The sequence below is a fragment of the Macrotis lagotis genome, chromosome 1 (assembly GCF_037893015.1).
Source record: "Macrotis lagotis isolate mMagLag1 chromosome 1, bilby.v1.9.chrom.fasta, whole genome shotgun sequence".
Classification (NCBI taxonomy): domain Eukaryota; kingdom Metazoa; phylum Chordata; class Mammalia; order Peramelemorphia; family Peramelidae; genus Macrotis; species Macrotis lagotis.
In genome coordinates this window covers 644,585,318-644,601,810 of record NC_133658.1, presented here as the reverse complement: position 1 = coordinate 644,601,810, position 16,493 = coordinate 644,585,318, and the positions used below count along the sequence as shown (strand labels likewise).

Sequence of the window (16,493 nt, the reverse complement as noted above, 5' to 3'; positions counted from 1 at the left end):
TTAAAAAATTCTGTAAGAGTTTTGCACATAAAATTTCTACTAGGACTAAAAAGCTATCAAGTTAGGAAAATATATTCTCATTTCTTAGGAAGCTTTTGGCAGTCTTGATTTTGCAGAGCTGACTCCTCTATCTCCTCTATGTCACCCTGAGCCCATTTGGCTGACTTGAGAAACAAACATTCAGATGACATGTTCCTTTGAGCTTCCCTTGAATTGGACCATCAAGTCATCCCTCTTCTGTTAAATCTGAATTTTTCTTCTTTGGTTAATTGCAGGTGGTCTGATGTTAGTGATGTCAGAAATACAAATTGAGTGTGAACCTCATCTTTCACCTGTTTTTCCCAGGTTTTGACCTCTTCCTAGGAGTAATAAGCATTCCCTAATATTTCAGTGACTACCTTTCTATTCAGATCAGCAAATAATCACTGAGAGACTTTAGTGTTCTAGCACAGGTCTCTCTCCCTCTCTTTCTTTTTCTAGGAGGCTCAATTTACCAGGATGTAATAGGGCTGTCTGACTGGGGGTGGGGGGGTGGGGAACAGCAAGCAAGAAAAAAGGAATACAATCCATACATTGTATGTTATCTGTAACTTTCAGCTTCTCTGTTCTTCCCCAGGCCTTATTGTCCCTTGTCTTCCACCCAGGCTGCTTAGGGATAATGGTACAGGAGACGGAGGATCCCCTTACCTGTCTCCACTTGGCTAAGGGCATTGCGAGTGTCCGTAGAATCTGCCACATCCCCATTCATCTTGATATCTGCAAAGAAAACACAGCTGATTTTAATGATAGGTCACAACTTGTCATGCAATGACATGTGTGGCTTTAACTAAACAGCAAAAATGAATGTGTAATTACAACAACCATCAGACTTTCAAATGCCTTATTCCTGCATATACAACCATTAGAATATTCATAAGCTTGGGGTACAGTTCCCCTCTACAGTGGGTGAGCTGTGTTCTCGTTCTCTCTCTCTCTCTCTCTCTCTCTCTCTCTCTCTCTCTCTCTCTCCTTTCTTTTCCCCTTCCTGCAGAACTGCTTTTGGGTCTCTCATCTTTTGTAACATTCATTTTCTATAACTTTCCATCACCAGGGCTCAGCTGGTAAATATTTTAAAAGGAGAATGCAGTACAGCAGGGAGAAGATGCCCTCTTCTTTCACAATCTGTTTCATCTTGTCCTCTTCTGGGGTAGGGAGATAGAGGTTCATTTTGTTTTTGAAAAGGGGTAGAAAATATTCCCAGACTTTTGAACCCTAGCCATAAAACTCTAGACTGGAAAGTGAGTGTATTAGAGCATAACCCAAGTGCTCTAACATCTCATCTCTCTCATGCCAACTCCTCCCTTGCCAGAGGAGGGTAGCTAACTTGCTAGGGACTAAGCTTCCCACTCCCCACCTTGGCCCTCTCCCAGGAGATTTCTGTTCCTAGGAGCATTCTGTTCTCTCATCATCCTGCTCTGTGTGTGTGTGTGTGTGTGTGTGTGTGTGTGTGTGTGTGTGTGTGTGTGTGTGTGTGTGGTGTAAGGGCCTTAGTCCTATCTAAATGGCCATAGAACAGCTATCAAATACTTGCCAGTTCTCCTCTCCTCTCTCTCTCTCTCTCTCTTTCTCTTTCTCTCTCTCTCTCTCTCTCTCTCTCTCTCTCTCTCTCTCTCTCTCTCTCTCTCTCTCTCCCCCCCCCCCCCAATAAATTAAACATTTACCCAAAACTGACGCTACCACCACCTATCAGACCTGAAGAATCTTCCAAGGGTCGGCAGAGTGATGGGGAAAAACAACTTTGAACTAACTCACTGTGTCTCCTGGCTCCTCTCCTTATTAAATCACCCAAATATTGAATCAGTTAAAGACAGAAGAATATTTTATTCAAATTATGCTGACCCCCCCTTACCCCCCTTTTCTCTGGGGCAGCATTTTAACTCTTTCCAACCAGGTAAATTCTGGGTGAGCTGATTTGCATAAACTAGACAGCCAATCCTAGTTGAGCAGACAGGCCTTATTTGCATGCTGTAATCAGGCAGTTAGCAGTCTGGATGTCTGTGATCTGGAGAGTGCTGGGACAGAGGGAGCAGTATGGGACAAAGGCATCAGAAAGAACATGGAGAAATTGTAGCCCAGCTGGCTTCATAACCCTAGCCATGTCAGCCAGTGGAATGCTCCATCTCTGGGATGCATGAGGTGCTGTAAACATTGACCAGCCACCAGGGAAAGAGGAATCCCTGGAGAACCAAACCTGTCCAGGAACTTCCAGGCAGGAAATGAAATGGCTAAATGGGGTAAGAGACCCTTAGATGTCATATAACTTTTAGAGTCACCGAATGATAGAAACACAGCATGGATTTTTACAATGCCATCACCCTAACTCTTGAGCAAAATCACAAAATTCTCTCCTGGACACAGGAGAACAAAGCAGAGAAAACTACAACTTAAGAAGCAGTATGGGATAGAGGAAAGAGCTCTGGTAATCAAGAGTCCTGGCTCTAACAATGAGTAACTTCAGGCAAGTCAAAATCATTGGATGGTTTTGTGCCTCAGTTTCCTCAAGTGTAAAATAGGGATTAATAATGCTAGTACTCTTCACCTCACAGGATTGTTTTGAGGAAAGTTCTTTGTAGCATTATTATAAATTCTCTCATTCCCTCCCCCTTTTAAAGTTTAATATTCAGTAAGTTCTTCCTATTCTAAGTGAACATGAAGATCATGTTCTCTGTATGCTTTGGAAAGATATGTCCTCCTATTGCTTCTCTCCTGTCTGGGATCAAGACTGCCTCAAACAATGGAATTAACTATATTTCTTTCAGCCCTAGACTGAACTTGAAGACTTGATGAATTCCCCACCTCCTGTCCCTTTAGCTGATGCTTCTCTAACAGAAACCCTAAGTAGCAGAAATGAAGGAATAGAAGGGGAGAGAGAGCCTTTTTCCATGGGGAAATTTTAGCCTGAGACCTCTTCAGCCCTGCTAATTACCCTCTTTGCCTTCTTGTGGTTACCCAATGACCTTAAGTTCTTGTTGACTGCATCAAAATTTTCTTTAAAGGAAACCAGGGCATCCCCAAACAGAGACTTTCAAGTGAAAAGAACTGTGAATTATTCTTTCTTGAATTTATTTCAGACTCCTAGGATTAAAGTAAATTTGTGCTGTGATTACATATACTTTTCTTTAACCTCTACTCAGCTTGGAGTAAAGAGATTTGCATTCAAATCCTGGTTTTGTGTGATGGAATACTATTGTGCTATAAGAAATAATGAGCAGTTAACTTTAGAAAAACAGGGCAATACTTGCATAAAATAAGAAGAATCATAAGAATATTATATAAGTGACAGCAATATTTGAAGAATAACTTAACAACCAAGTTATTCTGAGAACTGTCAATAATCAAATCAACTACAAAGGACCTATGAAGGAAGACACCATCCCCCTCTAGGGAAAGAACTGATAAATAGAAGTATGCATAATATGATTTTATATATGCATATGTAATCTATCTATCTATCTATCTATCTATCTATCTATCTATCTATCTATCTATCTCTGTGTCAAATGGTGATCTACTCTATCCCAAGATAGAGGAGGGAGACAGTTCAGAATTTAAAATGTAACAAAAAATTAGATTAAATTAAAAAATAACAAATCCTGGTTCTGATACTTCACAAGTCAGGTTATTCTGAATTTGAAACTCAGTGTTATCTTGTGTGTAATTGAGAAGAATCAAACATATCATACATTCATTGGGAGGAAACTTTGAGATCTGGTCTATTACATTTTATGGGTAAGGAAACAGATAGAATAACTTGCTCCAGGTCACATAGCATATGAACCAGAATCAGAATCTAGATCTCCTGATTCCAAGTCCAACCCTTTGCATTATGGTGCATTGTCTTCTAAGAAAGTACTACTTATCTCCTCAGAAAGCACTTTGTAAACCTTACAGCATTAAAGAAATATGGCTATTTTCTTTTCCTTTTGTTTTTAACACACATTCTCAAGAATCTAGAACTACAATAGCAACAGAATCACATTCATTCTTTGAATTGGCTTAATATATAGTCCTAACTTAGCTATGGCTAAGAATGCCTTTTGATGTGGTATGAGACACACTTAACCATGACAAGGAAATGGGATTTTATAGACTTAGGACCAATGATAGGTGTGAAATAACTGTAGTGCCAAGCCCTATTGGGGAAGGGCCCAAAGTTAGTTAGCAAAACAACTCATGGAGTCTCAGTCTATGAAGGAGAACATGTTACACTCTTAATCCTTTGCATGCAGAATAGAATTTGCCAGGCATGGATTTAAGAAGACTTCAGGTGCTGTATTCCTGAACTCTTTTCTTATGATAGTCATCTTTTGAGTGGGTATCCCCAATCACTCCTTTCCTTTTTCAAGGGGGAGAGGGTGGAATTGACTTCTTGACACAATAGATCTTCTGAAATGCTAGGCATAAACCACCCAGCTATCATTTTAGCCATGTGTGGAGACATATTGGAGCATAGTCACACATATGAGCTGTTGGGAGAACAGATATTCACATTAGCCTCAGTGAAAGACCTCAGGAAGAGTTCTCTCTTCTCACATGCCTGTATGCATATGTATGCTCTTACCAACACATAAACCCAGTGAAGTCCTGCCCCACCTCAATCTCCTTAGTATTCTGTGGAGGGTTCATTTTCTAGCTATACCTAAGGAAGAGATGCTTGCTACCTGAATCCGGAACTGCTCCTCCTTCTGTAGACTGTATAGTATTTGTCTACATACAGGACACCTTGTTAAACCCCTTTGTTTTCAGAGACTAGTAGAAAAGGTATAAAAAAAACAGCGGTGGATCAGGGAGCCTGATTTCAAATCCAAGCTCTGCTTCTTATTACAATGTGATTGTGGGTAATTCACTAATAAAGCCCCCATCTCCTTGTCTGAAAAATGAGGGATTGGAAGGGAAAGGAAGATGGTGGAGTGTAAGAAGCAACATAACTAAACTAATTAATTTTCCCCTTCAAACAACTCTAAAATTGTGCCTCAAATCAAATTTTGGAGTAGCAGAGTCAACAAAAGTTTGAGGTGAGCCATTTTCCCAGCCTATGACAACTTAAGAGGTCAGCAGAAGAGGTCTATGACCAAGAGGTGGGGGCCTTTTCAGAGCATATGTACATGGCAGCAGCACCAACTGCAGGTTTCAGGGACAGCAACTTCAGAAGTTCTCAGATGATAAAGGCAAAGGGTCAGACAATTGGTCAGAAAGGATTACAGGCAACCTTTTTCAGCATTGGGTGCAGTTGGTCTTGATTGGTAACTTTATTGCATGTAAACAGTTTTGGGTTGTGGTTTCAGGGTGGAGAGCAGTACTAGCATTTGTGGCTGCAAGAGAGTAGGGGAGCAGTTCCAGAGCCAAGAGAAACTGTCTGCAGGGGAGCAGAGGCCCTTTGAGGGTAAAGGCCATAGTGCACATCAAGAGAGCAATAATCAAACCTCTCCCCAGATCACACCATCTTGGAAACACTGAAAACTTGCAGACCTACAAGAACTAGCTCTGAGACCAACAGAATGAAAAAACCTGAAATTTGGTACAGTGTCTTCCTTCTTTCAGGTGAGCACATCACAACTTTAACATAAAGTTAAAAGACAAGAAATAGACTGGAAAATGAGGAAATAACAAAAAAAGAACTTGACATAAATAGTTATTATGCTCTCAGGGAAAACCAAGGCACAAGCTCAGAAGAAAACAACATGAAACCAGCTACAATGAAAGCCTCAAAGATAAATGCTAATTGGACCCAAGTCCTAAAAGAACTAGAAACATTAAGGAAAATAATAAAAATAGTAGAGGGAAACTTTGGAAAAGAAATGAGAATGATGCAAGAAAATTATGAAAAGAGAGTCAATACCTCACCCATAAAATAGAATGGATTAGAAACTAGAATCTAACAATATGTTGTTTAAAAGAGACACTTGAAATGGAAAGACACAAAGTTAAAATAAAGGGTTGGAGCAATATCTATTATGCTTTAGTTGAAGTAAAAAAGGAAGAGGTGGCAATCATGATCTCAAACAATGCAAAAGCAAAAATAAATCTAATTAAACAATCAGGAAAATTAAATTTTGCAAAATTATTGAAGTATTGAAGTAATCTCAAAAATTTTTTACAAGTTTCTCTGATAAAGGACACCATTTCTCAAATATGTAGGGAACTGAGTCAAATTTATAAAAATAAGAACCATTACTCAATTAGTCAAAGATAAGAAGAGATAGCTTTCAGAAGAAGAAATCAATGCAATTTATATATTCTCTAAATCACTATTGATTAGAGAAATAAGAATTAAAAAAACTTTGGGGTATCACTTCATATCTGTCAGAAATGACAAATTCCAAGGGAATGTGGGAAAATAGGTATACTAATAAACTCTAATGAGTTATAAACTAGACCAATCATTCTAAAGAATAATTTGGAACAATGCCAAGGCTATAAAACTGTGCATTTCCTTTGACCCAGAAATACCTCTACTGGGTCTGTACCACAAAGAGATCATAGAAAAAGAAAAAAGGACTTAAATGTACAAAATTATTTATAGCAACTCTTTTTATAGTGGTAAAGAACTGGAAATTGAGGGAATGTTCATCATTTCAAGAAGGACTGAATAAGTTGTGGTAATATATGAGTATGATAAAATACTCTTATGATTTAAGAAAAGTTGAGCAAAATTGTTTACCCCGCCCCAACAGGGGGCAGCTAGGTGGTGTAGTGGATAAAGCACCTGCCCTGGAGTCAGGAGTACCTGGGTTCAAATTCCGTCTCAGACACTTAATAATTACCTAGCTGTGTGGCCTTGGGCAAGCCACTCAACCCCGTTTGCCTTGCAAAAAACCTTTAAAAAACCCCCAACAAAAACATAGACCTATACGAACAGATATAAAACAAGTATGAAGAACCAGATCACAATAACAGCAAATTTGTGATGATAATCAGCTGTGAAAGACTTGGTTATTCTGATCAATACAATGACCAACATAATTCTAAAGGACTCATGATGAAAAAATGTTTTTCACCTCTAGAGAGAAAACTGATGAACTCTGAGTACAAACTAAAGTATAACTTTCTAGCTTTATTTTTTTTAACTTTTGGGGGAAGGCAATATGGCTAATATGGAAATGTTTACACGATTTCATATGTCTAAATGATACTTTGTTGGTCTCAGTGAATAGAAAAGTGGTGGAGGGAGAGAAAATTTGAATCTCTAAGTTTAAGAATAAATAATAATTTTTTAAAGAGAGAGGGAATGGATAGAAGCCATTACAGTCAAAAATCAAAATGGAGACCTGCCCAGTTGAGCACAATGATATATTCATTGTGACTATACTGGGGGAAATGGATCCTTTGTTCTTCAATACAATTTTATTTCAAAAACATTTACATTGGGTGGGCATTTCCAATTCGTCTTTTTCTTGCTGAAATTTTGTATGTGCAAATATATATATATGTCATATATATGTCATATGTATATATATATATATACATATATATATATATATATATATGTATATATATATATATATGAAATCTTCACTTTTTGGTGTGTTAAAGTTTAGAAATTGTGCCATGAAACACTCTTTGACCTTTCTATAGATCTAAAGTGAAGGCCCAATATGAAAGGTATTGTGCTTCAACTAAAAATTAAAAATACAATATTTTCAATCATGATTTAGGGACAAGAAGATGGTAAAACATTATGGGAGATAAAATATTATGCCTAAAATATTTGGGGGAAAATAATATTAAATAATTTGATTCTTCTAAAAAAATAAGAGATTAGATTAAATCTTGTGGCCCTCTAAATCTTGTGACCCTCTAAATCTTGTGGCCAGAGGATCTCAAGACTTAATTTTTCTCCAGCCCTTCTCTCAGAAGGGAATCACCTTCCCCCGTCTTTCAAAGAAAAACTAACTTCCCTTCAGAATACTCCTTAATTGACGAGAATAAGGAAGGGGCACTTTTATAAACAGAGTCAAATCCCATAGGAAGGGACCTTAAAAGTTTTGCTTTTCTCAAGTAACCCTGAGACCATTCTTCAAATCAGCAGATCTGGACAATGAAAAGAGAGCTGACCTGGATGTCTGAAGACCTGAGGCTTTGTCCCAACTTCCCTGCTGATTACCTATATGACCTTGGGTAAATCATTTGACCTTTCTGTGCTTTAGTATAAATGCTTAGTAAACCATAAAGGAAGATACAAATTCAAGCTGTTATTAAAAGGATTCCATACTATCTTACAGTGAATGTTGCCTTTTGGTCCAAACAGCATTTTTTGATCTCTAACTGGCATCCCTCTGCTGAGATAATTGCTTGTTCTCTTTTGTCTGAGTTTTGATGAAAACTGAAATAAGTTTTTGGACTGAGTAGAGGAGGAGCAGCAGTTGGAACGGTCTCTCTGAAAATAATGAAGGAAATACTGATCTGGGAGTCTAGAGACTTGAGTTCTACTCCTGATCCTGCTACTAATTAACTATGTACCTTTGATAAAATCATTCTACTCTGGGTCTTGATTTTCTTATTAATGTAATAAGATTATTCTAGATCAGCTTTAGGATTCTTTTGACTCTAAGACTGAAATTTTCTTTGTTCTCTGTCAACCTTCTTTGTGATTAGTTGTTTGACACCTGCTTTTCTCTGACTAGGAGAGAAGAGCCCCCTTCCTTTGCCAAGGATGCTCCCAGGGCAGGTGACCTCATGCCTGCTCAGGCTTTAGGGATCCTTTTGTGAGAGATATTTAATAAAGTACAAAGTTCCTTAGCCAGCCAAGGTTGCTGGGCTGGAGTGAATCATGGATTTAACACTAGACTATCAGACAGAACTTGGAGACTTTCTAGAAATGAGAAAAGAGAATGATGGTAAAGCATTGGCTGACTCAGGGTTTATACAAGTCTTTCCACCCCTGCCCTCCAGGTTATTTCTAAAATGGAAAAACAAACAAGTAAACAAACAAAACATTATGTCTTTCTAAAATTGACTGAAGCTTTGATGGAGAAAGAACTTCTTTGAGCATGGGAGCAGGGAAATAAAGGGAAATTAATATTTATCTGGCACCAACAAGTACTTAATCAATATTCTTTTGACTCATCAATCAGTTACCAAGAATAGTAGGATACCGGAGTATAGTGAAGGCAAAGTGGAATATCATTCCAATTATAGTCCCTGAGAAGGCACAAGAGTTCATCAATTAACTTGAGAGTGAGATAGATTACATTGCATGTCCCAACCAAGGGTACTTTAGAATTAGAAACCTTTCAGAAGAGTCCCCCAAAGTGAGGCAAACCCTACAGAAGGTCCCATGCTGGAGTGGACTCCACCCATAGCAAGGTGGGTGAGAGACCCCCCCACACACACACAAAAGAATTTATTCATACAAAGAGAGACTCCACAAAAGATCCTAAATACTTTCCAAAGAATTCAGACCAAGGAATCAACACAGAGTCCACAAACAGTATCAGAGGACCCTAAATAAATACAACAAAATCCAACAAATTCCACCAACCTTTATGAAGTATCCTCCTAAACTCATAACTTTGGAAGGGACCTAGAATATGAGAGGTCCCTCTAGAGGATCTAGAACCAAGATAAATCCCATTTAGGACTCAGAAAAAAAGTAACTCTACCAAGAAGGTACATACTGAAGGAGATTTCATAGGGTTTCCATTTGAGATAAACTCCTCAGAGGAAACTCTGAACTAAGAAACCCTATAGAGTAGCCTAGACAGAGAGAGGGATCTCATAGAAGACTAGGTGCTACATTGAGAGACCCCACAGAGAAGACTTCATGCATAGATTGCCCATCCACTGATCAAAGCAAGAATTATCTGCACCATCTTTCACTTAGTCCTACTTCTCCCCACTCCCTATCGCCTAACCTCTTTGCTACTAGAAGTTGACTTACAAATGCAGGAGAGAAAAAATGAGAGTTCTCTTCAGGATTTAGAGGATATGCAGAATAGAATGCTGTCCTTCACTTGTTCTCATCTTAACTCTCAATCTCCTTGGATCTAAAATAGACCAAAACCCTTCAACCCCCCCCCCCCCAACCATATGAAATACCCCAAGGCCATCCTTGGCTGCAGCAGGTTCTTGAGAATTTTCCTCTGCTGGGTCTTGGCTCTCCCTCAACCTCCACCTCTATTCAAGGGTCAAAAAGTTATATGAATTTGTACTGCTATCTACTACTACAATTAGTAATCAATTAGACTTAGAAGGTCTCTGATCCTCAAACTGAAGATCACTTCGGGGATTTCTCTGGCCATACCCCCCCCCCCCCGCCCCATCTGTATTGTGATTGCAATATCTGAAGAGAATCCCAGCTTCCATTCCAAGCAAAGGGGTCTTCATTTTAAGGGAGGTGCGTGTGTGTGTGTGTGTGTGTGTGTGTGTGTGTGTGTGTGTGTGTGAGATCTGCCTACTTATCCAAAACTTGAGTTCTTGAATTAAGTGGAATCAACCCCCCAACATTCCCAGTCACATGTTTATGGACAAATGAGAAAGTATAGGGAAGCATTTTGTAATTATCACGCAGAGAACTCTACATATGCTGATAGGATTAATATTACCATGGTGGTCATGTTTATTTTTTAAGGTCTAGAAACTACTCTTCCCCATCCCCTCCAACCACCTTCTGTCCTGGTCCTTGCTCACACTCAAGTTATACAAGCCAGATCTGTGAAAGAGAAGGCAATTTTCCAGCTTGAATTATGTTTTTGTCCTTGGGAACTGGACTGAGCCCTTGGAGTCCTGGCTAGTTCAACTTCTGGTATTCACTTCTGTCCATATCCCCCAAAAGGGTTCTGAGTGTCTTCTTTGCTGCTTTGAAGCTGTGGAATCCAGATGCTTTAATAACTTCCCTATTCCTATGGGCTTGTAGAAAGAGGGCAAACGTCTTTTGCCTACTCTAATTTTCTGTGTTGGAATTGAAGAAGTGTCCCCTCTGTACCCTTAAGGGCAGGAACAGACTCATCAAGATGTTAACTGCTCCAGTCCTGGAATCTAAAAGGCAAATAGTCCAGTTCCCAGTTTCCAAGTCAATGGCATTGGAGAATTAAATGGGAAAATAACTTGTCTGAGGCAGGATCCAGCTCAGTGCCAACTCACAGTAAGAGCTCTTGTCTCCTTGGCACTTTTCTCTTCCTGCTTCTAGCCTATCCTAGGTGGGGAAGGAAGGAATCAAGAGAAATGAATTTGGACTTGATCTCTCCAGATCTCAGTCACTGTTTATCCAGCAAAACTAACTCCAGGCTGTGTTCCCATTGACCCCCTGCCCCTACCCAAGTCAAAGGGGACCTTGGGAATAAGATAGCCACCCCAGGACAGACAAATGGACACAAGTACCTACCCCACAGACCCATGTGCATGCTGTCCCCTAATCCGTGGCTCCGATCAGCTCCCACAAAGGACACAGACCCAGCCCAGAACATGCACACGGGCTCTTGGGCACCGCCATGCACTGAGCCTATCGAGTCAGCCAAGATCCCCACAGCACGTGGGCGGACACACCTCCTAACACATGCAGACACACCTCACACACATGTGCAGGCATCTTCAGCCCCCGCAACCCACCACCTGACATATGGGTAAGCTCTTCAAGACTTTGCCCCAGGACACACATGTGGATGCATCCTCTGACATGTATGATAGGAGGGGGCTGCAGTCCAGTGAACATGCCTTATAAACTCACATGTAGATACTCTGCCCCCTCCTATGCCCTTTTCTAGATAGCTTCAATAAATACCTTCATTTAAGAAATGAGCCCATATCTTCAAACCCACCCGGACATATGCGCCCATAACTTTGAGTCAGAAGGGTAGGTGAATTTCATATATATTCATTGGCTCCCAGTTTCTGAATCCCCTGAATTGGTGAATTCAGACATAGCTCACAGATAGATACCATTCCTCCAACTATACTACATTTCCTAAATCAGTCCATACAACTGCTCATATTACTCCCTGCCCCCTCCTCCCCCACCCATTCTTTTCTGCAGCATTTCTTCCACGTTCTTTCTTCTGGTTCTCTTATTTCTTTATCTTAGGCTGTCCTTTTCTCTTCATACATTCCCTAATTTAAGACACCAAAGGCCAGATGACACCAATATCCCAAGGGGGGTAAATACCCCAATTGAGGATAAACATTTAGGAAGTAAAACTTTCTTCATGCCCACCCTTAGCTTACAGGGCTGCCCAGAACCAATGGGTAACTACCCAGGGTGACACCTGTCAGATCCCCTTCTCTTCATCCCCTCACCTGTGTGCATGGATTCCAAATTCACCATCCTGCCCGAGATGGGGTCAAAGTCAGTACCCACCCAGGCCCTGTTTGTTCTTCCCAGCTGGTCCCCTTGGGCAGCCAGGATCCCCTTATCCTCCCAGCAACCCTTAAAATCCACTGCCGACCAACAGCTGCTATTAGCCCAGAGCTGCTGAGGATACTTCTTTAGGTGAGCATGAGGCACTGGCAGAAGGAGCCGCCCGCCAGGACTGAGTGGGGCCACACCCTCTCTGGCAGGGTCCCCTGGTCTGGCAGAAGGCCCATGCAAATTGATCATTTGCATACGGGGAGCTGGGGGATCAGGTATGGGGATGAGGGCAAGGAGCTGCAGTAATGGGGATTCGGACGCTCTGGGACAAATCCCAAGGCTGGAAACTTACTCCGTCTTCACTCTAAGATTCACTTCTCATCTCTCTAATTCAGGAACTCTGGGTAGGCTTTTGGTCAAAGGTGAAGTCAATTTAATAGGAAAAAAAGACACATCCTATTTGCTGTCAGATGATCTGGTTTCTTACTTTCAACTTGTGGTCCTGTGACCTGTTGGACAAAATTAATTCCCCTGCCTGGGGCTTTGTTTATCTAAAATGGCAGGCTGGACTTGATCAGAGGTCCTTAACCTTTTTTTTTTTTAATTTTATTTAAGGCAATGGGGTTAAGTGACTTGCCCAAGGGCACACAGCTAGGCAATTAAGAATCCGAGGTCGCATTTGAACTTGGGTTCTCCTGATTCCAGGGCCAGTGCTCTGTCCACTGCACCACCTAGCTGTCCCTTAACCTTTTTATATATCATGATCCCCTTTGTCATCCAGGAGAAACCTAGAGCCCTCTCCTAAAGTAAAATACCTACAGAGAAAGTCAATTATACTGAAAGGCAGGTATCTAATTTTTTTTTTAATGACAAGTTCATGGATCCCATGTGAAGGGCTTCTGGACTAGATTGTGTCCAACGATCCATTCAGCTTTAGAGCTAATTAGAAAACAACCAAGCATCTCTTACCCAGATCCCTGCTCAGGTTCCATCTTATTCTCTCTCAAAGTCTAAAAGCTGGAAGTCTTGGGTCCCATTTGCCCATTGACCAAAGGACAACTGCCCAGAGTGAAATTCTAGAGCTCTCAGTGACATTGCTAGGTACTGCTCACATGTTTCTCTTGTATGTCCTTTCCTAGCACTAAGCACATTGTAATAATCATCATAATAAATGACATTTGCATATTGCTTTAGTTTGGAAATCATTTTTCATCCATCATTATTTTCTCTCATCTTATTCTCACTTCTTGGGGAAACTGATAGAAAGCTGAACTTGGCATCAGAAGACCTGGGTTTGAATCCTGCCTCTAACTAACTGTGTGACCCTAGGAAAGTCATTTAACCTCTCCTGGCCTCAGTTTCCCCACCTATGAGAATTTAATTCCATAACCTCTGATGTCCTTGACAGTTCTGATCTCTGTGATACTACGGTCCCTGTGATGTTGGTAGTGCAAGTAGAATTATTCCTGTTTGATAAATTTCATAACCAAACCAAATACTGAGGCTCAGCAATGATACATGACTTATCTAAGATCATAAAGCTAGCAAATGGAAGTCTTTTTTGGCATCCTTAAGAAATCACCTTCTCGCAGCTTGCTTTGTCATGATATCTTTTCCTCTCATTCACTCTCCTAACTTGAGAATGGAAGTGAAGGAAAGAGAGAAATCTTCCATTAGTTAAGGAGACAAAAGGTTAAAAGAAAAAAGCAGCCAGAAATTGTATGGAAGCACAGAGGGTTCAATATATTGTTTCAGAGGTATAGAGTATCCAAGAGGCTCTGACTTCCAGTCAAAATTAGCTACTGCTCAATTTCTTCTCTCCCTTTGTCCCCTCACCCTTCCAAATGCAGGCCCCCTTCCCCTCTGCTGCCTTACAATTGTTACCTTAGAAAAAGTTCTGGACTGTGACACTCATTTGCATACCATCTAAATTTGCATGTCATTTGCATACCAGAATTCACAGAGTGGCTACATGTTGGGAACATGTTGTTCATGGCTCCAGAGACTGACGTTTTTCTCCTATGCCGCCATCCCCTAATGGGTCAGTAGTACTTTGGAAAAAAACAACAGATGGGTTGGGCTCAGTCTAGATGGGGCTGGCCTCCCTTGCAGGCCAGAGGGGCCCTATCACTAGTTGGTGTTGGAGTCTTCTAGCCTGAAGACTGTTTTCTTACCAGTTTGAAAAACCTGATGGCCCAGGGCATCTTGACCAAGGTAGAGTGAGATTGGAACAGAGGTCAAGGTGGAACATTTCCCCCTACTTCCAACCTCACCCTTCTCCCCTAGCTATAGGTTTGACAGAGAGGCAATGTTGTATAATGAAGAGCAATGACTTCAAGTTCAAAGTCCTAGGCTAGAACTAAGATTCTTCTATCTCTGTGACTTTAGGCCAACTGCTTCAATTTTCTGGGGCTCAGGGGTTTGAACTAGATTTTTCTAAGGTCAGGGTGGCTAGGTGGCGCAGTGGATAGAGCACCGGCCCTGGAGTCAGGAGTACCTGAGTTCAAATCCGGCCTCAGACACTTAATAATTACCTAGCCGTGTGGCCTTGGGCAAGCCACTTAACCCCATTTGCCTTGCAAAAACCTAAATAAATAAATTGTGACTCTCTGACCTGAATTCCATACTCTAGATATGGTCTGACCAGAATAGAGGACAGGAGGATAGCTACTTCTCTAGTCTCTTAGTGCAATTTAAGATTGCATTAGCATGTTAGGTGCTACTTTACATTGTCGACTCATTTTGAACTTGCATTTCACAGAAACCCTTGACTCTCTTTTCAGCCTGTCTAGTTGTTTCTTCCATCTTTTACTTCACAAGTCAATTTCTGAACCTGAATGTAAGAGTTTGCTATTATTCCTATTGTTATAAGATTTAACCCAACATTAAGGCCTGTGGAGATCTTTTTGAATCTTCCAATTCTGATAGGCAATGGGGTTAAGTCACACAACTAGGCAATTATTATTATTATTATTGTTATCATTTTTTAGATTTTTCAAGGCAATGGGGTTAAGTGGCTTGCCCAAGGCCACACGGCTAGGTAATTATTAAGTGTCTGAGGCCGGATTTGAACTCAGGTACTCCTGACTCCAGGGCCGGTGCTCTATCCACTGCGCCACCTAGCCGCCCCTTTTCCAATTCTGATAAACATAAGATCTATGATTTTAATCAAGTTATTGATTAGAATGATATAGCATATGGCCAAACAAAGATCACGTTCTTTTCTTTTACCCTCAGGGTGAAAGTAGCATGCCTTTAAGAGTGGACTAATGGAATCAGGGTTTGAAGGACCTAGGATGATAGAATTGTGTGGGCAGACAGGTGGTATAGTGGATAGAGTTCTGAACCTGGAGTCAGGAAGACTCATTTTCTTGAGTTCAAATTTAGCCTCAGATACTGTGGGACCCTAGGCAAGACATTTAACCCTGTTTGTCTTACTTCCCTCATCTGTAAAATAAACTAGAGAACAGAATGACAAACTCTCCAGTGTCTCTGCCACAAAAACCCCAAAATGGGGTCACAAAGAGTCAACATGACTGAAAACATTTTTTTATAGTTGAGGAAACAGGTTCAGAAAGGTTAAAGGACTTGTTCAAATTATAGATCCAATGAATAGCAGAGATGAAATTCAAACTCAGGTCTTGGGATGACAGTTATTTCCACTATACTACTTGCTTCTTGAACTACTGGGGTCGGGGATTCTTTCAGGGATGAAAAGTATGTTCAAGATTTAGAGGTGGGAATTAGCTATTTCTATAAAAACCTAAAAACTTGGCAATCTTTTTTCCTTGGCTATCAGTATTAAGCTTTTACTTCTTTCTCCTCTTCTTCTCTCTCTCTTACTCCCTATCACTTTCTGAGATGACTCTAACTTTCGATCTAGATTAGAGAGATATTTTGGGGCAGATATCTAATGGGAGGGATAAGTAAGATTCACTTGGGATACTTGGGAGGGGAGAAAACAGGCTTGGAAAAGGAGCAAAGGCTGGGGAAATTTCAATGCTTTTAGACATCAAAAGAGCCCTATGCAAATGATAATGCAAATGAACATGCAAATTATCCAGTATAATATTTTTTTTTTAAGTCAACAGCTGGAGGACTTTTTCCAGAAAGGAACAGCCAAATGTCTGGCTCCAAGACATTGCTGGTCAGAATTCTGATGACGTTTTAT

General features: G+C 40.5%; 1 protein-coding gene across 2 annotated transcripts in view; it reads right to left on the bottom strand.

Moving 5' to 3' along the window:
• Positions 1-12,458, bottom strand: part of POU2F3 (POU class 2 homeobox 3) — a 90,944-nt gene extending 78,486 nt beyond the window's left edge. The window contains exons 1-2 of one of the 2 annotated variants that reach the window (XM_074215279.1): positions 12,271-12,458; positions 688-756 (exon numbers count right to left, since the gene is read on the bottom strand). In XM_074215279.1, the coding sequence (XP_074071380.1) occupies positions 688-756; positions 12,271-12,298 (97 nt within the window). In that variant the 5' untranslated portion in view covers positions 12,299-12,458. Of the gene's footprint in view, positions 1-687; positions 757-11,362; positions 11,473-12,270 lie in introns of those variants that run through there. The other variant, XM_074215278.1, reaches the window with a different exon arrangement.
• Between the last annotated feature and the right edge of the window lie 4,035 nt (positions 12,459-16,493).